The 22,467-nt window shown below is 39.5% G+C and overlaps 1 protein-coding gene across 1 annotated transcript in view; it reads left to right on the top strand.

The window, feature by feature from the left end:
- Positions 1–17,902: 17,902 nt before the first annotated feature.
- The window catches only part of LOC109206598, a 10,184-nt gene continuing 5,619 nt past the window's right edge, over positions 17,903–22,467 (top strand). The window contains exons 1-3 of the mRNA XM_019369439.1: positions 17,903–18,782; positions 19,489–19,586; positions 21,553–21,577. Of these exons, the coding sequence (XP_019224984.1) occupies positions 18,338–18,782; positions 19,489–19,586; positions 21,553–21,577 (568 nt within the window). The 5' untranslated portion in view covers positions 17,903–18,337. The remainder of the gene's footprint in view (positions 18,783–19,488; positions 19,587–21,552; positions 21,578–22,467) is intronic.

Raw genomic sequence — 22,467 nt, 5'->3', positions numbered from 1 at the left:
CTGACAACCTGGCCACTGCCATTGCTGTGCCCCCAATACAAGCAGAGACATTCCAGATCACCAACAACATGCTGCATCTTCTGCAGAATAAGGGATTGTTCTCCAAGTCACACATTGAAGACCCTCAACAACACTTGAAAAATTTTCTATCTATTTGTGTGACTCAAAGGCAGCCGAATGTGACCCCAGAAGCTATCAAGCTGTTATTGTTCCCGTTCTCTGTGACTGGAGAAGCTCAAACTTGGCTGAATTCGCTCCCAATAAATTCCATTGTCACCTGGGAGGAATTAGTCAAGCAGTTCCTGAATAAGTTTTACCCGCGCAACAAGACTGCAAGACAGATTGATGAGATATTGGAGTACAAGAAGCAGCCTACTGAGACCTTGCAGGAAACTTGGGAAAGATTCAAAGGGATGCTAGTGAAGTGTCCCCACCATGGTATTCCAGACCAGATGCTCGGCCGGAGAGCTACATGGGGTTAGCTAACAATCTAAAGGCCAATGTAGATGCTTCAGCTGGGGGTGCATTTTTGAGTAAGACATTCACCTAGTGCAAAATCCTTCTTGACAAGATGTCCCAGAATTCGGGGTGGATGATGAGGGGTACAACACTGGCACCAATAGTGCATTCAGTTCCTCTTAACCCAAATAATTCGCATGCAGAGAACATAGCCACACTCATGACTCAGATAAGTATATTGACAAAGAAGATTGATGAGATGGGTACAAAGCAAGTGCATATTGTTGACACAACAAATGGAGGACTGTGTACACCCTGCGTTAATCAGTCTTATGTGTGTTCATGGAGTGGAGAAGGTGACAACCAAGGGTTAAGAGAGGACATGAATTATGTCAACAACTTTGGGGGTCAGAGACAAGGAGGACAGCAGTGGAGACCGGTACCAAATCAGCAGTACAGACCAAACATGCCACAGCCTAGAGGTATGCAACCCCAAGGCCAAATGGTGCCATATCAGAGACAACAGGGCTATACACAACAGAACCAGCAACAGTTGGTATATCAGCCACCTCCTCAGCAACAAGATAACAACATGGTAGAGATCAGGGGTATGCTTCAACAACTCATTGGAACAAATGGTAAGATGCAGGAAAAGTTGGCAGTGCATGACTCAGCGATAAAGAACATTGAAACTCAATTGGGGCAGCTGTCTATGGCCTTAAACAACCACCCCCAGGGAACATTGCCAGCAGACACGAACATTAACCCCAAGGAGCAAAACCTGAATCAGCTGATGGCAGTAAGTCTCCGGAATGGGAGAGATTTAGACAGGGAACAAGAAATTTCACAATCCAGCAAAGAGACTACGCCAAATGCTCCAGTTCCATTGGAGGTAGATGAATCAGCAGAACTTACTGAAGTGGTGGTTGAACAGGTTGTTGATACCCAATTTTTCCCTAAGTTTTACACCCAAAATATTTCCAGAATAGCATATATGTGCATATATAAGCACACCCAAGAGTTTCGGTACTTTTCCAAAATTTTAATGATTTTTAATCCAATTTATTGCCTATTTTAATATAACAAAATCCAATATTCATTTCCAAAATTATTATTTTTTGGTGAATAACTTATTTCATTCTCATATTTACACCAAAATATAATTAAGGTGATTTTTGGCACATTTTTACGAATTTATTTAGTATTTTTAAAGCTAAATTGCATATAATTGCAATAATAGCCTATTTTACGATTAATAGTATTTTATAATTGTAAAATTAGTTCCAGTATTTTTCAATTAATATTTATGAATTATTAAGGGGTTCATTGCTTTTGATTTTATCCTAGACTAATTTTCACTATTTTTATAAAATTAAACAAAGGAAAATTGGCTATTTAAATACTAGCCCCATCTATTTCAATTTTAGCCTCAAATTAGGTCCAATCTCAGCCCCAAATTCCCAACCCATTTCCGTTTAAACCTAACCCGCGACCCTATTCCAAATAACCCGACCCAGACCCTTTTTTATCCTGGCCGTTGATCTTTGAGATCAACGGCCCCTATTCGTCCCTTCCTTTTTTAATCCACACGACTACCTTAATTCCCTCATTTCTCCTAACCCGCCGCCCTTGAATCCCCTCTCCTCTATGATTCTCTCTAAGACCTAAACCTAACCCTAGACGCCTCCCTCCGGTTACCACCCAAAATCGCCTGAATCTATGGCTTCCAAAGCCACTGAAGGCCTGTACCTGCCTCCAATGGCTCCTGCATGCCTGTTGATTGAAGAATCGAGGCTAGACCTCGAGGGTATTCAGTTAGATCTTCACCTATTCGAAGATCCCGGCCATCTCCGGCTTTGCTCCGGTGGCTCTTGGCTTTTTGAGCCTGATTGTGATATTCTCTGGCTTAGATCGTGACTTTTCCAGGCTTTCTCGCTTCTAGGGTTCTTCTGAAACCCTAGCCTTTTGAGGTTCTTTTGATTCCTCTAGATCTGCTCTAGATCTATGTTTATTTTAAGGTTTTCAAACGATTTCTCAAAGTTTCTTTCAAGAGTTTGCTTTCAAACCTTTCATCTTCTCCGACTTAGGGTTTCTCTGATTTTACATGCTCTACTGTGATTCTTATGTGTTTTCTTCTGCTGTGTTTTCTTCTACCTTGCTCTTATGACTTCCCCTATTGTATTTTGCACGATTTTTCTTTTATTATGTTTTCATGAAGTTTTCTGCGAGATACATGTTTAAGGTCTCAGTTCCTTTTAGTTTTCTGAACTTATTTCGTTAGTATTCTTTTGCCTGACTTGCTTGTTTTCATCTCTAGACTCGATTAATGGTAAAAACCCTAGAATTTGGGGGTTTCATTTGAGTTTGAGGCCACTTGTTACGTGCTTTGTGTGCTTCTCATCTCTAAACTTGCTTGGTTTCAAAACCCTAATCTCTGAGTTCCTGAAGTTGTTTCATCTTTGTTTCAACTTTGTTTCTCCATGTGGTTCTGACTTTTTGCTAAAATCTATAAGACCCTGTTTACTTGACTCTTTAGCATGCTTCTGATTAGCCTATACGACTATCATGTTTCGCTAGCATTATTGTTTCTCTTTGTCATGATTTAACCTCACACGCCCAATGTTGTGCATTCTTTATATACACTGGTTGTCCCTCTAGAATTTTGGGACTGATTTCAGACTTCCTTGTGTAAGCATGATTGATTCTTTCCTTGTTTTATTTGAAAACTCTCTTTAACATTTCGATTCCCTTATTTCTGACTTGGTTCATTAGTGATTTTGAATCCCTGATTCCCTGATTTACTATGTACTAATTGATTTACTTTGTTTTTGCCTTATTTACTTAACCGTATGTTTCAAATTTTCTTTCCTTAATTAAAACCCCTATGTATTTACCTCTTATTTGTATGCTATGCACAATATGTTTACTTGATCTCCTTCCTTAAATAATTTCTTCCCTTTACCATTCAAATTTCAACTCCTCAGTTAAAGGATTTTCTGCTACAAATTGATTTTAATTGATACATGATTATCTTCTTACCTTTGTTCCCTGCCTGATTTCAAACTATAAATACCTGCTCCTTTCTTAACACACATACGACCAACACTCGAGTCTTTTTTCTGAACTCAAACTCACACTCATAAGTATACTCTTGCTATTTGTATTGTGGCCTGTTACAAGATTCCTGCTCTCTTTGCTTTCTGAAACTGGTATGTCCTAGTTTTAATTCTAGCCCCAACTCCAATGTGTTTACTTACCAGTTCTTATGTCCATGTTCACTTTAATGTCTGAAGTATTTAATCTTTGTGTAATGTGTTCTGCCCATTTCTTGTAATGAATCCCATTCCTATACCCCTTATGTGTTTTGAGCTATGGTTCAAAAACATGGCAATATAGCTGAAGTTATTGTCCATGGATATGAACTGGACCCTTTGGGTCCTAAGCTCTTTCAATTTCCCATCCCCATTCCCTTATTATGTGTGTTGAGTTAAAGCTTTGGCTTGACAACATTCTAATTACTGCCCAGGCCATGGCTTGACCTTCAATAGGTCCTTACTCTCCAATGCTTGGCCAACAGGTTTGGTCAGGGGTGTGCCAGCCTACCTCATGGTTAGGTGTGACCACCGGCCTGCTTTGGAACTCCCTACCCCTCTCTATTACACTTGCACTCATTCTTAGAACTTAAGTTCTGCCCCTCTCTTGTGAGCCTTGCCTTGGGACCCCTGAGCTCCCTCTGAACTTGGACACTTGAGGGTTGGCTCTTCCACGCTGCACTATAACTCATTCTAATTAGCATCTTGGGTGTAAGCACTGCCTGGGGTTCCTGAAACCCCTTGGATCTCTGAAACACCCTAGATAAGAGAAGGCCTTGGAAATCTGGATCTCGGAAGTGGCTCAATCTCATATTATTAGACACTAAGTCTGAATTAGGCTGCTCGGATGTAGCTGATAGCTTCTGATGTACTTTTAATTTCAGTCTTGTTCTACTGGTCTGTAATGATTTGTATAACTCATGGGGATTCAATAAAAAAAAGGGGGAGGGGGTTTATTTTTTATGCACTAAGGGTAGAAAATATGCCTATAGGGATTTATTTCTGATTTGTGCAACTTCACACGTAGAAAACATGTCTATAGGATTTAACATTTGATTTCTGCAACTAAGCATATAGACATCCTGCCTATAGGGTTTGCTTCTGAATTTCTGCACTTTCATATATAGAAATCATGTTCACAAGTTTATGCATCTGCATATAGAAATCATGCCTATAAGATTTCTGCACTTTCATATATAGAAATCATGCTCATAGGAATTCTGCACTGTCATATGTAGAACCATGCCTATAAGAATTTTCTATATCATACAGATATCCTGCTCATAAGAATTCTGCATGAAGAGACCATGTCTTTAAGATTCTGCATTTTCGCATCTATCATTAGGCAAACAGTTATAGGTCAAATAATAATCAATTGCATCCTAGATATCATTGGGCGTAGGATTCTGCACTCTTGCTAACGTCTGTAAAAGGTGCCTAAAATCAGTAAACGGCTAGAAAGCATGCCTATAGGAAATACCGATTCTGAACTGTCACGCTCGTTTAAGCAATATCAACTGCAAAACCTGTATTATTCTGTTAAAACTGGCAACCTTTTCTGTAATCAGTTTGCCTCTTTCCTGAAACCAGTAGATACCATGCCTATAGGTCTGTTTAACACATAGACAAAAGGTTTAACTAATCAACTGGATCAGTATAGACAACTTCATTCGAGTAAGCCTAATGTAGACTTCCTGTCCAAAAATATGTGTTGAACCAGTTCGCTTATCGCTTTAATTTAATTTAAGACTAAACCGGTACGTGCAAGACATGCTAAACTCTATGGCTTTATCTGATTTTAGGAGGCCTATGTGAGCCCTACTTGCTTATTTGCTTTCCCCTTTACTTGCATTATGTGTTTTGAGTGACGCCTTAGTATTTTGTCCTTTGAAAACTCTCTAAAAGGCCCCAAACCCCTCTCCCATTAGGACTAGTTAGTCCAAATGCCTCCGGGACTGATAGGATTGGGACGGGTACTAGCATGCAATAAGTAACGAGACATTCCGCGCTTTAATACCTTAATGGGGTGGGAAGGGTAGATATGGATATGATGACCACGCGATAACACCACGTGTATAAACGGTTGCCGGGTTTTGTGTGGGGTGATCCATATTATTTATAAATGTAGGACCCCTCTCCCTTTATCTGTTTACTTTTATTTCGAAAACTACTTTCTTCTCAAATTTCAGCCTCTTTAACTTCGTTTAAATTCAAATTATTTGCAACTATTATATGAAAACCCCCTCGTATTTGTAATTCTTGCTTGTTTACTTGTTGTTTGCACTTAAAGTCACAATTGTAACATGGCCGGGAACCACACTAGTGGATCTTGAGGGGTGCCTAACACCTTCCCCTCGAGATAACTTCTAGTCCTTACCCGAACTCTGGTTCTTCATCTCAAATTCTTCCTTAAAGTGTCCTAATGCACTATAATCATTAGGTGGCGACTCTTCAATTCCAAAACCCAATTCCCAAACGGGAATAGAGTTGTCTTTTCCAAAAATGTCGTAAACCCGATTTCTTGGGGAAAAGGGGGCGTCGACAATAGCTTCTGTGGATCACCATCCACAGCTGGCCTGGGCTGGGGTGCCACTGCAGCAACTGGCTAAGCCCCATCTGCGGGTAGTGCACCCGGAGTTTGATATACTGCAGCTGCATGGCCTGGAGCCTGAGCAGTAGGGGTCTGGGCTCCCCCTCCTGCCTGTGAAGTGGCTGGGTCTGCTGGAAATAAACCAGCCTGAGTCATAGTGTCCATGAACTGTAGCATGCGGCCCATGACCTCCTGAAATCCCGGTGCTGTCATATAATCCGCCGGGGTAGGCTCAACCGCGGGGCACCTCGTCCTGCTCCTCAATAGTAGGGTCCTCCACAGGATCTGCCGGTGGTGCAACTGGAACGGCTCTGGGATGCCCTCGTCCCCTACCACGGGCCAGTGCCCTCCCCCGGCCTCTACCTCGGCCTCTCGCAACGGGGGGAGCAGCTCCTCCCGGGTCTGAAACGTCGGCGGTACGAGTTCTCACCATCTGTGAGAGAATAGAAGAGGGAAATTTAGTACTCTAAGCACTGCACGACAGGAAATGAATAAAGAATAGTGTTTCCTAATACCCTATAGCCTCTCGAAGATAAATAGAGACGCCTCCGTACCGATCAACAAGACTCTATCAGGTTTGCCCATAACTCGTGAGACCTACGTGAACCTAGTGCTCTGATACCATGTTGTCACGACCCATTTTCACAATAGGTCATGAGGGCGCCTCACACCCTTGTCAGGCAAGCCATTTGCGGAAACGTTTTTAAATACTTATGTTGCTTTTAATTAAAATAAGTGAAATAAACACTCAAAGTGGAATTTAAACCAGAAGAACTGAATACTGCAATAATATGACTACACAACCCAAAAACGATCGTCTACCAAAGTGTGTGCCAGAACCTGGTGTCACAAGCTACGGGCAACTGGTAGAATATACATCCAAAAGAATACCACACTACTCTACTGTCTGGATCCGAATAGACAGAAAATAACAATACAAAAGAAAGACTTCTTCGGCTGCGGATCGACATGGAAGGAAAGCAGCTCACCGTAAAAGTCCCAATCCTGCTCACGAATGCGCACCAGAGAAATAACCGGATCCACCTGCCTCAGACCCTGTACATTTAAGTACAGAAGCGTAGCATGAGTACATAAACAATTTGTACCCAGTGAGTATCCTGCCTAATCTCGAAGAAGTAGAGACGAGAGGTCGACTTGATACTCACTAGGGTCAAGATAATATAATATAATTATGCTATTCTAAGCATGAAAGTCACCAATATTCAACAAGTTATAACAAAGAGCAATAATCATGTTCTTGTCCTTATTTCAGTTTCCATTTTTCATTTTCAATTTCTAAGTAAGTAGGCATGTCATGTTGAAGTATCAGCATATATATATATATCATATGCAATCACACCGAGGTCGACAGCCATCTCCAACAGAATTAAAATGTGCACTGCCGAGGGTCGAACGGCACGAACCATAGATGCATCTATTCTCACCGAGGCGATCGGCCTGATCCATAAATATCAAGAAAACATCAAGAATGCACACGAAGGTTCATACATATACCAGGAAGCTCTTACCAAGGCTTAGCAAGTTCATACATTCACTTCATATTTCCTTTAAGTCTGTAGCATATCATGAATGATCATAGTGGCAATTTAAATAAGAAATACTTTCAAATTAGGCATGATGTGGGTCCTAAACTACCCATACAATTAATATCATAGTAGCTACGCACGGACTCTCGTCACCTAGTACGTACGTAGCCCTCGCATTTAGCAACAATTATTCAGTTATTACACCTATGGGGACAATTCCCTCTTACAAGCTTAGAAAGGAGACTCACCTCGCTCCAAACAGCACTTCCAATATCGAAAACAAGCCCAAGCTCTTATTTCGAAGCCGAACGATCACAAACTTGAAGTGCTATGTTGAAACTCTCTCTTTGGAAGCCCCCAAATCGCCTAAATGTGGAGTGAGAAATGAAAAATGGCCTTTGAGTTCGAATTAAATGAACTCTCTGCCCAGCGATTTCCGCTTCTGCGGTGCTAGGACCGCTTCTGCGAAAATCGCTTCTGCGGAAATAGGCTCGCTTTTGCGGAAATGGCCCAAGAAGCCTGGACCGGTTCTGCGGTCAGGTGCCCGCTTTTGCGGGTCCGCTTCTGCGGATTTCGAGCCGCTTCTGCGAATTTGGGCCTAAGGAGCTGGACTGCTTCTGCGATCTGGGGGCCGCTTAAGCGGAACCGCTTCTGCGGTCTCTGGGCCGCTTCTGCGGTTTCCCCTTGGCTTGGACCTTTCCGCTTTTGCGATAAGCTGACCGCATCTGCGGTACCGCTTTTGCGGTCCAAGAACCGCAGATGCGGTTATGACAGAAGCAGCAACTTCAGCTTTTCTTCAATTTTCTTACTTAGCTCGAACCTCGCTCGTTTGACGCTCGGGGCTCCCGAGCCCCGCCCGAACACACCGGCAAGTCTGAAATCATGAGGCGGACCTACTCGAACCCTCGGATCACTCAAAACAACGCTAAATCTTGGAATCACCCCCTAAAACCAAATGAATCAAACTATTGAATTTTCAAATTCTTATTTCTCCTCTAACGGGTCAAAACGCCCTTAAACTACTCGGATTGGCACCAAATTTCACAGGCAAGTCTTAAATGACATTACGGACCTGTACCAAGCTTCGGAACCAAAATCCGAGCCCGATAACTAGGGAACTAATGATTTCTTAGTTTCTTTAGTTCTTTAAAGCTTCAATTAAACAATTTTAAACAAAAAATTCATTATTCGGGCTAGGGACCTCGGAATTCGATTCCGGGCATACGCCCAGGTCCCATATTTTTCCACGGACCCTCAGAAATTGCCAAATCACAAATCCGGGTCCGTTTCCCAAGAAAGTTGACCGAAGTCAAACTTGGCCTTTTAAGGAATTCTTAAAGAAACAATTAGGCATTTTTCACTCAAAAACTTTTCTAACTCCCGAACCGACCGCCCTCGCAAGTTGTAGATTAGTTAAAGCAAGTACGAGAGGCTTTATTTAGGGGAACAGGGTTCTAAAAGGCAAAACGACCGGTCGAATCATTACATAAGCCACATAATCTCACAAATTTTGCCATCTTGAAGAATGATTTAAGAGTCACATTTTGTGACTTTGTTGGATGTTAATGGTTAATCCTTATCCAAAAATTATCCACTTAATTCCTTAATTAATTTGTTAATCCCCCATTAACCAATAATTATCCAATTATCCACATAATTAAGAATTATCTCAAATTACTTAAAATACTGCTCACTTTAACACACTTGGTACACCTTACTATTATGGTCATGCGGTACCTTGTATAGCACTAGTCCATAAATATCGGGTATTATAGCTCGGGCCTTATTTTATCCCAAATTGTCAAACTTCGGGGAAACTCATTTTCTTCGATTTGCTTACCCTCTCACTTTTATGAATTTACTTATCTCTTGTTTGAAATAGCATAATACTTATAATCTCAAAATAATCTCATTCCCGAGCTTACGTCGATTAACTTACGACGAAACATTAATGTACAAAAATACGGGATGTAACATCACATTTCCGAGCTTTCATCAATTTATTTATGGCGTATTTTCACGTACAAAAATATGGGGTGTAACATTATTCCCCCCTTTGGAACAATCTTCCTGGAATGTTGACTGATGCACTTATCATTCTTATAACCCATAGCTCTTGTGAATACTTTAGTACTCGTCTTTCTATCTAGGCAACTATTCTGTGAATGAATCCCAAAGGCCTGGGCATTCCCCCCTTTAGGCCTCTTTCTCACACCACGACTCGTGGTCGGAATCCTTCCAATCTTGTAACTGTTGCTACATTTTATCATGCAGCCTGTACGACTCTGACTTTGTAAGTGCGCCTATGTGGCTCTTCTCTCCTTTTTCCTCCAGCTTTTAGCCAATCTCTAGTGCTCATTTTGTAAACATATACTGAGCTTAATAAGATGTCCCTCTGGGCATCTGTAGGTATACTGAAGTTCTTCGCTCGGTACTTTGTCGAGCTTACGAATATTGTTATATCTTATTTTATAGACCTGATTATTCATTCGTATGACTTTACTGCATCTAGGTAAGTCATCATATACCATAACTCTTACCTTGGTTTTATTATTATCGAGGTCTGCTACCTAATTCCAGGTTACTCTCTCGCTTCTTGTCATAGATGTATAAATCCAAGTCCTTCAATGCTTCCTTATTATTGTTCATCTAAAGGATGGAATCCTTATCTCCTCTCATACGTTGGAGCTTTATCCATATATTGCCGATTCACCTTAACGTTGATCCATAGTCAACCACTAATAACTTGACCTCTTATGTAACACTGTCGCTAGGGCCCACATCTCATCGGGGACATCTAGAGTAATTAGACTGATCCACTTAGGGACGATACTATACTTCCATAACCGTATTTCATAGCATCCCAATGTGATTCACTTATGTGGGTATTTTAATCCTGTACAATTCTTGAATATCCCTATATTTTTTTTCTTCAAATCCTTACTCAATCGAAGGCCCAAAAGTCATCCTTTATTTATTACAATTACACCCTCATTCTATTACCAGGGCAGCATTCCATCTCTTCTAAATGCTACTAGTCTTAGACTCCTTTGAGTTAATTCGACTATACTGAGCTTTCTACAAGTTAGAGAAACCATGTTGCACCACAGATTTCCTTGAATTATTTTAGAACATCAAGCGAGACATCACATCGTTTCAACTCTTCTTTACTCTCTTAACTAGATCTTTCGGTACCTAGAAACCATAGGCTGGAAGATATGCCACTGTCGATGCCGCTATCGATACTGGATCCCAGCGCTTCTAGCCTTCTACCCGAAGTATGGATTATTCCCAACCTTCTGCATCTGAGTATCTCGTATGTTGTTCACTTTTACCTTACTTACCTTAAAATCTCGTATCACATCTTCTATCTCTTTCATGACCTCCTTCCTACATAGGTATAATTCATATTACTTGAAGATCTATTATAATACTTGCACCTCTGGTGTATACAGAATCCGGTGAGAGCTTCATACTGACTTCTTATACGGCTGGTACTTCTTCTAATTGGCTTCCTTGTAGAGCCATTATAGAATATGGTTGTTGTGTTATCTCTCTTGCACCTCTGATATTAAGAGTGATTCTGCCATGTTCTCAAGCACAATTTCTATAATTTTCTAGGTCCAATAATCAGACTCCTGATTTACTTCGTTGTTGTAACTCTTTAGTTTCCTCTTCCTTCTGATCAGCTTTTATGTAGGCTTAAGCTATCTTTTGATTTGTGGCTCATGGTATTAGTCATTACTTTAGCCTTACATGGACGCTATGGAATATCCATGATACAATCTTCTAACAATTCAATCCGTTGTCTATGACTTGGGCTCAATTCTTCTTTTAACTTATACCGGAATCTTGTACGACTGTATGATTGTCAAAATATATGCTGCATGGATAATACTCAGAACTCTTAAGTGCGTTCATAACATAACTAACTTTGGATCATTAATTGAATAACTCTTTTCGTTCCTTCTCAGCTTTCTTTAAATGTAAGCAATTACTTTTCCTGGTCTTTCTGACCTCTTGTTGCATGCATACTTAGCTTACCTTAGTGCCCACACATATTGCAATTCCATACAACTCATATGATCTTGAATATCACTTCTGATTTTACTCCCCGTTCATTAGCCACGGTAGGTGCCACTTTCTTATGGAGTGCATGCAATGTTTTGTGAGATTGTTATTATAAGACCATTCCCTCTTTGGGTCACTGAGCTTAGGTTAAAGCCTTCTTCCTTACTTCCTCGGCTAGTCTTTCATTATAATACTTAGGGAGGACCCTCTGACTCTGGTAAAGTTGTGATCTTATTATGAACCTTTTGATGTCCTTCCTTGCCTATAATTATCCATAGTTACTTACCTCCATGCCCTTGTGCTTGTAGGGTTACTTCTGAACTGATGTTTTGACTGTCTTCCCACTGACACTCTCTTTTATTCCCGTAACATTCATACGGTACCTTTAACTATCCCGACTCCTATCTGAATATATCTCAAGTAGTACAATGACATTACTGCGAGGCTGAATTCACTATATTGGGTTTTACTATGTTTATCTTGCACGATCTGTTGATTCGTCTGTAACCTCCTGTCTAGCCATAACTAGGCTATTCCTGAATCAACTGCTAACTACTCGTTGGCACATTCTCATATCAATATTCCGCGTAATCTTTCTTAGGTTATTTTCTTTGTCTAACTTATCTCTCACACTGGCTCCTTATTTATCAATAACATTCTGGGCAAGAACCCTTTATTCCTTTCCTTGACGTCGTGCTTGCATAATATTCTGGAATCGTAACATATCTGTAGGATTTGAATAAGTGCAATCTCATTCCTTTTTCGTTTTTATTGTATTCTTCCTTTACCATTCCATAGTCACTAGAACCACTTAATTCTGACTTAATGCCACATCACTCCATATTCCCCCCTTTAGGGGAGTGCTAAGAGTTGGAGCCACGAGGATCTACCTATAGATCTTTTACCTCTTCATCTTTGGCTTCTTTTTACATCATCGGTGACCCTTACTCGCCTTGCGGCAATCCTTATGTACCAAGGATAACAAAATTCCTTACTCGCGAGGGTGACACTTAGTATAACTGGCACATACAGTCCCTTAAGCTTAACTTTGCTCACATTTCTTGCGTTAGGGAAGCGTCTTCCTGAATGAACATTCTCTGAATTTCTCATGAATCTTCTTCTGTTGTCCATTCTATAATCGCCGGAACAAAATATGAAATTTTCACGATACCGCCTATTATCAAATCACTCAGTCCCTAATTCATGTTTATTTTATCTTTCTCACCAGTCCATACCGATTTCTATTTCTCTAGGGTCTAACTTTTCCTTTTGGTTATCACGTTAGAGTCACGAACTTATTTTTCAAAATGAGGATGTGACTTTATGGCCTATACTCTTTTGTTGCCTCAAGGCCTATCACCTCTCATATTTTCCTTCACTTGACTATAGACTCTATAATACTGTCATCTTTTTGATCTACCGTTGTCATCCATGTATCACATCTTACTCATAATGCTTCATTAACTCTCTTCTCATTTCCCGCTAACATCTATGTCTATCACTTTATTCTGAAAACTCGAATAAGACATTCTTTTGCTTTTAGCTCCCCTTGCTCAATCCATTGGCTCTTTGAATTTCCTAACATTCTTTCTCTACTAGGGACGGGAGCCACACTAAGGTAATATTTATCCCTTCAAGGCTTCCAGTGCCTATCTTTGTAGTACTCATATCTAGCTGTACTATTTCAGAGTGCACCATCTGGGTGTCTCACAAGGAGATCTATTAGCACATTTGCAATATCCTTCAGAAATGTCAACTAACGCAAACAATCTATCCACCATTTTGGGTCACTCTAACCAAGCCGGATCCTGATCCTTCTCTTATGCTACTTCTGTTAACTTCCATAGGGCATAAATGAGATGGGTGTGGCCAATTGTACATACCTCTGTTACAATTGAAGGTAACTCAAAATGCTTATATTTCTCTGCTTGAATTATAAATACTGTTAATCTTCATTAACTAGGTACCTCGTACCCTTCTTCACCTTGCTTAATTTACTTGCTGAAACTTGTGTCTACCTCCATATTCTCTTATTCCTTTTTACCGTAAGAGTGGATAGGCATTCTTGCCTTAGCGATCCTTATCAAGAAGCTTACACATCTTAGTATACCCATGATCTGTTGAATACCTCATATTTATCCATCATAAGCATGACGCAAAAATTGAGTTCGCTGACTCAACTCTTCCACAGCTATATCTCTTACCAATCGTCTTCCTGGATGTAGGTATCGTCGTATTATGAATAAGATAGAGTTTAGGAAATTGAGTTCTTATAACTCAGCTCTACCACACGATCTAGAGTAAGAAGAAAGAGTGACAGTTCTAAATGCGCTGTAGCCTCCTGCTTATAAGTGTGGTGCACAACACACCCATAAACATGACTCTAGTAGACATGGCTTGTAGACTCCCTAGGACAGAACTGCTCTGATACCACTTCTGTCACACCCTGAACCTGGGGGGCGAGACCGACACCCGGTGCTTCACCTATCCTTGCGTACCAACTTGCGACTAAGGGACTCTGAACATACAATGTCATACTTTGGCCATGGGTCACATTGCAAGACAATTTGCGATCGCTGACTAAACATCAATATAAAGCTGGACCGACAAGGCCGTCATAACTACTACAGCTGGCAAACCAACAAAATATACATACAAGGCCTACAAGCCCAACACACTGCACTAACTGACAGGATATGTCTACAAGCCTCTACTGATGGATGTACTATGATCGGAATAGGGCCCCGACCTACCCATAACATATATATACATTTATACACAAGATGTACACAAAACTCTAGACCTGGCAACTCCGAAGGACATGGAGCTTACCGATCAAGCTGAACTTGGGCAACACCTACTGAGGAGGTCTACCCGTCTGTCTGTCTGAACATGCACGCATGAAATGCAGCGTCCCCGGCAAAAGGGACGTCAATACAAACTAATGTACTGAGTATGTAAGGCAACATAATAACTGAAAGTTGAAAGTGAACTGATAATATAATAACTGAAAGTAATTGGGAGTCAAAGATAATCTGAAGATATGCTTACCTGCTGATACTGACTCAACCCTCTCAATATAGTAAGTAAAATAGTTGTTCGGCCTTATAAGGCTCGGTATATATAACTGCTCTGCCGTAGCACTCGGATTTCTTCCGTTTCATCGATTTTGTCCGGATCCCACCTTTCTTCCGAAAAAAGGGAAGGAGAAGGATAAGGATCTTCTTCAGTGGATCCCTCTTGTTCCTGTTTAGTCCCCTTCATTTCGNTATATATATATATATATATATATATATATATATATATATATATATATATATATATACGCACACCCATTGCTCTCTTGACTAGAAAAAGATAATATTCAATTGAATAGAAAGTACCGATAAGGGAGAATACTATAACTTATGAGACTAGGATAATGCATATAAATGCGGGAGTATGAACTTCTCTTTATGCCTCGGTATCAAACACATGTAGTTACAAGATCATGCCAAAATGAAGGAAGGGCTTAGCCTTAACATACCTGAGTCGATTCTCTTGACAATCCTTCCAACACACGTCAATTGCGACAACATGTAACGGCGGATCGAAGTAAAAGAAAATTCGTGTAATATTATTGAGAAAGATTGTACCGTGCTCTCTTAGAATTTGCAAATCCGTTGCTATTACGCAGTATAATTTTATATGAAATTCTTGAAGCAAATTACGTTGCCATAAGCATGGTAAAAGATTCATTATGAAGTCTTGAATTCCATCTGTTACTACATGTAGTCATAAGCCTCAATTTTGTGGTTTTGAAAGGCTTTTATATACATGGGTGTGGCCCCACACTTTGTATGACTAAGCCACATAATCTCACAAATTTTGCCACCTTAAAGAATGATTTAAGAGTCACATTTTGTGACTTTGTTAGCTGCCACGTTAATGGTGAATCGTTATCCAATAATTATCCACTTAATTCCTTAATTAATTTGTTAATCCCCACTAACCAATAATTACCTAATTATTCACATAATTAGGAATTATCTCAAATTACTTAAAATACTACTCACTTTTAACAACTTTGTACACCTTACTATTATGGTCATGTGGTACCTTGCATGACATTAGTCCATAAATACCGGGTATTATAGCTCGGACGATATTTTATCCCAAATTGTCAAACTTCGACGAAACTCATTTTCTTTGATTTGCTTACCCTCTCACCTTCACGAATTTACTTATCCCTTGTTTGAAATAGCATAATACTTATGATCCCAAGATAATCTCATTCCCGAGCTTAGGTCGATTAACTTACGATGAAACTTTAACGTACAAAAATGCAGGATGTAACATCTCATTTCCGAGCTTTCATCAATTTATTTATGGCGTACTTTCACGTACGAAAATATGGGGTGTAACAACCGACCCCATGTACTTATTAAGTAACAAGCCGAACCTCGGACTAAAAGCAGTGACGAGCTCGGCAAGGTCCAATATTTCATATTCAATCACCAATAACAACAATAACGATATAATAACGACAAAAAGGAAAGATATATCAAATAATATCAAGTTCGGACTCTTCACAATAAGAGAAGAAATAAGCATGCTTTTCAAGAATATCAGTTAAGGCATATATTTTTCTACAGAAATCACTTAAATATGGTTTTATTAATTTAACGGTGATTTCAAGTTCAACACATCAAATAGAGACATCAACTATCAATAAGCATGAGGGAAGAGACACATCCCGATACCTGCATGACAAGCATGCATGCCAGAATCAACAATATCGCAGTTAAATCAACAAGTATATAAAATCTCAACATTTATATAGTGCCTGGCACAATATCCCTTCATTCCACATACACAACTACACTCAAAACTGTACCGGTGTCTAACACAAGTCCCTCACCAAGCACATATATGACCCATATGCCTGCACCCACAAGTTATTACCGGACTCCAGAGGAGCGAGTCCTTGTCTAAGCGATGATCAGATGTAAGTCAGTGATTAATATCACTTAGCCCAGTATGGGACCTAGTGCATGCGTCACCTCACTATCAATACCACTTAGCACAATGCGGGGTCTGACGTACGCGTCGACTGACTATCAGTATCATATCGGCTCTAAGGCCCAAGATCAGTCATCAACCGCTCAAGTATCAAGTATTCACATCTCACAGCACTTAGCTCATATTGTGTCACACATATAAGGGTATCAACAACAAGTGATAACATATAATGTGTGCCTAGAAACAAAGATATAATACACGAATATAATAACTGACTGAGAATATGAGTAAAATTAAGGCAAACAACTCAATATAACAAGATAGCCCTATCAAAAAGAGAAATTTGGGGGTTTTGTGTTGGATTTTGAATAATTGAGATTTGAAACCTGATTTGGAATCAGATTCAGATGAAACTTATATATTTGGATTTGTATTCAAATGGGTAGTCGGTATTTTTGAGTTTTGTTTGGTTCCAAAAAGCGAGTCCGAGTTCACTTTGTGTAGTTGAATAAAAATTGAAGCTTTATTGTTTGGAATCAATTTCTATAGCCTTGTTTGACGTTATTGAGTTATTTTTCATAACACAAAACAAGGAAGAAACACTACCATTTATAGGTGTACCATAGAATAAATAACAACGAAGTGAGATGATGTAAGTGTGGTTGGTGGTTATAAAATTTAACTTTTAGTGAATAATTAGTGGTAGATCATGGACATGAGTTACACCAAAGATAGTGATCACTTTCTTGTCAATTTATAGCCACTAACATTACAAGAATAATACACTTTAATATTATAATTTTAATATTAAAATACATATAACACTAACATGGGGGAACCACGCGTGCACTCCTATATGGAATTTTTTCATAGATGGAACTCAACTCAAAACTTTTGATTAAGAATAGAGGGTTCACATTCATCTAACTGCATTCCTTAGAGTGGAACCGAAGAAATGGAGGTTAGCAAAGTATTTAGGAGTCATTTGGTACACACGATCAGGTGAAATAAGGTGTGAGGTAAAATTTATACGGTATTTAATTAATAAAATAATTTAGTCCGCATATCAAAGGACCCTTAAAAATTCTAAAGTGAATCGTAGCTAAAAAGCTAGGTGGGACTTAGGTGCATTTTAATTCTTTAGGGGCCATTAGGTACACCATAGTTTTAAAGAGCCGGTGCATTACACTGGATATTAGGGCTGGATGATGAAGCGCCACCTTCTCTGCCTTTAATTTTTGCAACTCCCTTGCCCTGTTCTTAGACACCTGATTGAATATTCCAAAAATGGTTTTCTTAGGGGATCTGTAGAATTCCTTTCCTCGCTTTTTCTTGGAGTTTTAAAAAATTCGTTGGAATATTTTGATCCGGCTTTCGCTTTTGCCTTTGCTCTTTCTTTGTCCAATCATATTATAAAGTAGCAGATGTTCACAATCCATTAAAAGGACAGCACCCTTTTGCATTTTTAAGCTATGGGGCATTAAAACAAAACACAATAACCATTCTCTGCTTTTGTTTTTAACCTTGTTCGTGGGGTCTTGCTAGATGTGTGGGAGGGCATTTTTTCCAGTATCGTTATGATAAGAAGGAGAAGTAATAATTGGATTCGTCCTTTAATGGCAATAGCACCTACCTTTTCTGTTGGCCCTAAAGATTTTCAGCTTTTGTCATGTGTAAAGTTTTTATCTACTACCATTGATTCACATGGTGGTGGTGGTGTAGGAAAATACCCTTTTAATAATGCGACGGCTCTCAGGCTTTGGGGCTGCTGTTCTTCTTCTTCTTCTAATGATTCAAATACAAGTTGTAACAATAAGTATGTGAATGGGTTTCAGAGGGCACATGCTTTTGCTCCATCTCTCCCTCTCTTGCTACATGATGATGATGCAGAGGGAGCTAGTACTAGTAATGCTACTAAGCCTTCTGATACTAACAGCAATACATCTAACAGAGGAAGCTGTGCTGGATTCTTTAACCAGGATTTACATGACAAAATTGTTGTGGCTGTTGATGTTGATGAAGGTATTTAAAAAAAATAAAGAAGCTTCTTTCTTGTATTTCTAGATTGTAAGGATTGTGATCTGTGGGTTAGGCATCTGCTTGTGATGCCCCCAGTGCTTTTGTCTAGTGGTAAGAGCACATTTTGTGATGTGATGTTTCGGTTAAGCTCGCATCACGGATTCAAACCCTACACCAGACATAGCTTGGTTTCGAAGTGGAGAAGGTAGAGGGGCTGACCCATTGCCATTGGTCCTTGAGGATTTCTCGGTTATAAAATTCATTCCCTTGGTTTATGTGTGATGACAGACATTATGTAGGAAAGAGCCTTAGATGTCCAGGATCGTTGCAGTCACTGCAACAAATCTCCCAAACGTACCTTTTTTAAGACCGAGAAATCCGTTTGGGACCAACCCTTAGGACCAACGACAACCTCTGAAACTCGCAAATAATAGGTCGCCACTCATCCAAAGTACTGGGAGCAAGTCTTCTAAAAGTACTCTCGTCAAATTTTTTGAATAGTTCTGTAATCATGCTTATTATTTTGGGAATCACTGTCATTAGTAACTGTTTTGATCCCTCTTTCACAGAATGTTAACTGTTTGATCCCTCTTTCACTATCTTTTACTTGTAATTCTCTCATCCTTTTTAGTTGTTTTACTGTCTCTAATGTAAATTGATCGTGTGTCCACTTTCGTTATCCTTATTTCTTTTATTTGCTGGTTTGCAGTCCTTGGGAACTTTGTTTCAGCTCTCAACGAATTCATTGCAGATCGTTATTCATCATACCACTCGGTGTCTGAATATCATGTTTATGAATTTTTCAAGGTACCATGCTTCAACTTTGTCTTGCATATTGCTTTGGATATCACAAGATGGCTTTGACTTTTGCTGCTTTTCTTTGCTTTGGATATCACAAGACTAGTTTGACCAAGCTATTAATGATCCAATTTGTGATAGTTGCGTAACGTGCACTGTTAAACAACTAATAGCATGAGAGACAGAAAATGAGGGTTTACCACAGCTGATAAAAATTGGACTGACTGGATGAAGATTTATGTGACTAAAGATTCAGTGTTATAATTGGAATGCATTTACAAATATCTTCCACTAGTTTGACATCCAATTTAGTTTGACATGGCACAATTTTTAGAAGAAGAGTTGTAACGTGATTCGTTTACTATTGGTTATGGGAAATGGCAAATATATTTGCTTTCGTATTTTTAAAGATTAAAAATAAAGAAAAGTGGGAGTGCAAAATCTCCTTGTCCCCGATCAAAGAATAAAGAGAAAGTGGTACTAAAAAGAATAATTATGATAGTGGACACAATTTTGAGAAATTTTTAAAAGGGAAGTAGAACTATTCTTTTATAGGACAGATAGATGAGAAGATATCATATCAAACTGAGGAATGTTAAATTGAGAGTTCTATCCCATTCTCAATTCTGCTTGGATGGTGGACTTGCTTCCCCCCCCCCCCCCCCCCTCCTGCCAGCCTCTCTCAATGCGAAATTAATAGATACAGGAAGAAAAGAAGGTAAAAAAGGTAGTAATAAGATTAAAGGGGCTTATGAGTTATGTCAGGAGAAGGGAATGACAGGTGAATAACAATTCAACATGTATATGGTGGCTGGTGTGGACAGAAAAGAATCGTAGATGTTTTGAGGATAAAATTAGTTCCATACAAAGAATTAAGCTGAATTGTTTTTTGTCTTTTCAATTTTGGTGTAAAGAGAAGTATATAGAGGATGCAGAATCACCTGTAGATTTCTTGGATTCTTTCTAAGATACAAGGCCCTCTGTAATTTGTACATTCTTTTTTCGGATACCAGTACCAAGTTGGTACTGATGAATATATTGTTACCTTACTCAAAAAAAAAAAAAAAAAAAATCAACATGAGCACAGAAAGGGCGCTCAAGATGCTGGGAAGATACACTTAAGATGACAAAAACAGTGTTGGTAGTTGTTGGGATTGTGGTACTTGTTATGATGGATCAGCAAGGACAATTTATAGCTGGATTACATGATTTGATAATTTCCTTAATGATAGTGGATGAGAATACACTACCTATAACTGGATGTGAATGTGGTCGATAGTACTAAAATGGGTGATTTTGAACAGCAAAATTTGGCATACATATGACAACTTTTGGGAGTCTCTTGGGGTGGAAGTGAAAAGAGGGCAAGGAGTCATGACAAATTGATGTATGATGGGCATAGACTGATAAAGAGAACAACAAAAAGAGATCAAGTACAAGACAACAACATGAGTTAACACCTATGTTGCACGGTCTCTCAAAAGTGCTGCCTCACCCGTGTCTGATCCTTCAAAATTGCACTACTTTTGGAGGATCCGACACACACCCAAGGACATTCTCGGAGATGCCGAGCAACATAGGTTAGAACTACTAAAATGTGGTTTGAATTATGCTAGTTGGAAAGCAAGGGAAAAAGGTTTTATATTTGGATCAAGAAAAGTAGATTGTGCTGCAAGATAGTGTATTTTGGTAGTTGGGTGATTTTGGATTCTGTGTTCTTGTTGTTTTGCAAGTATGCTTGTATGCAAGTCTATTGTCTTTACTGGTAAATGGTCCTCCACTTGAGTGCTAATTGGTATTAACAATTAATTCACTTTTACCTGTCAAAAAATAAGTAAGTAAACATAGAAATGGCTGCGCAATGTACGAAAAGATGTCCTAACTGTGGAGGTATCACTTTTTTGATTGCCTTAATATATCCCTTCTCCTGTAACTTTTGTGCTTTTCTAAGCTACCATTTCTCTAATCATTGCAGATATGGAAATGCTCAAGAGATGAAGGTATTATTGGGTCTTTCCTTTCAGTTGAGTTATTTAGGTAGAGGCAAATATTCCAAGGTGTTTTTCCAGCTTTTGTTCTCTTTTTATTCATTCATTTTTAGAGTGGAGGCATTAGACATACTCTTTGTTAGAATAGTCGTGTAAATAGGATTAAATAACCCTAACCCTAATCCAATATGTATTAGGAGTACGATATGTTATGTGTGTATATATAGGGCTCATTGTAGCATTGTCACTTAATCAATAATAATATTTTTCTCCCGTGCATTCTCACATGGTATCAGAGCATTAGTGAGAAACATATCGCTGTGCATCATTCCAGCGACTTCCGGGAAGAAAGACCTCGTCGCCGTGCAATTTTCCGGCGACTTAGAAGGCTGCCTGTAATCAAGTCACTTTCTATCGGTGTTGTGCAAAAAAACCAACACCACCACGAGGTAGATCACTCGTCGGCGACCAACCCTTCAAAATTTCTCCGGCAGAAAAGTTGCCACGCGCCCACACGCGCCGGCAGAAGAATTTTTCCGGCGAGCGCGTGACACCCACGCGCCGGCGCGTGAGCCCACTTCCGACCATTTTTTGATGAAACTCCTTCAGGGCAGTTGGATCGTCCTTAAATTCCGAGCCTACCCATAATTTTATTTTTCAATTCCGACCACTTTGGAATTTTCCGGCGAGCTACAATGATTTTTCCGGCGTGAACAGTGATCCCAGCGATTTTCTGCTTTTTTCCGGCACAATATTATAATGGAATTAATACCTGAAGCTTTTGCCTCACAATCCGTTGGATTAAATGCAATAAATCCAATCCAGATGGTTTCTTTACCGGATTATATTGAGTTCCTTCAGTACAAAGCACGTAAACAGACATTTTCAGGATTAACCTCCGT

This window comes from Nicotiana attenuata, unplaced genomic scaffold (genome assembly GCF_001879085.1).
Source record: "Nicotiana attenuata strain UT unplaced genomic scaffold, NIATTr2, whole genome shotgun sequence".
In the NCBI taxonomy this organism is placed as follows: Eukaryota; Viridiplantae; Streptophyta; class Magnoliopsida; order Solanales; family Solanaceae; genus Nicotiana; species Nicotiana attenuata.
This window is presented reverse-complemented; position numbering and strand designations above follow the sequence as displayed.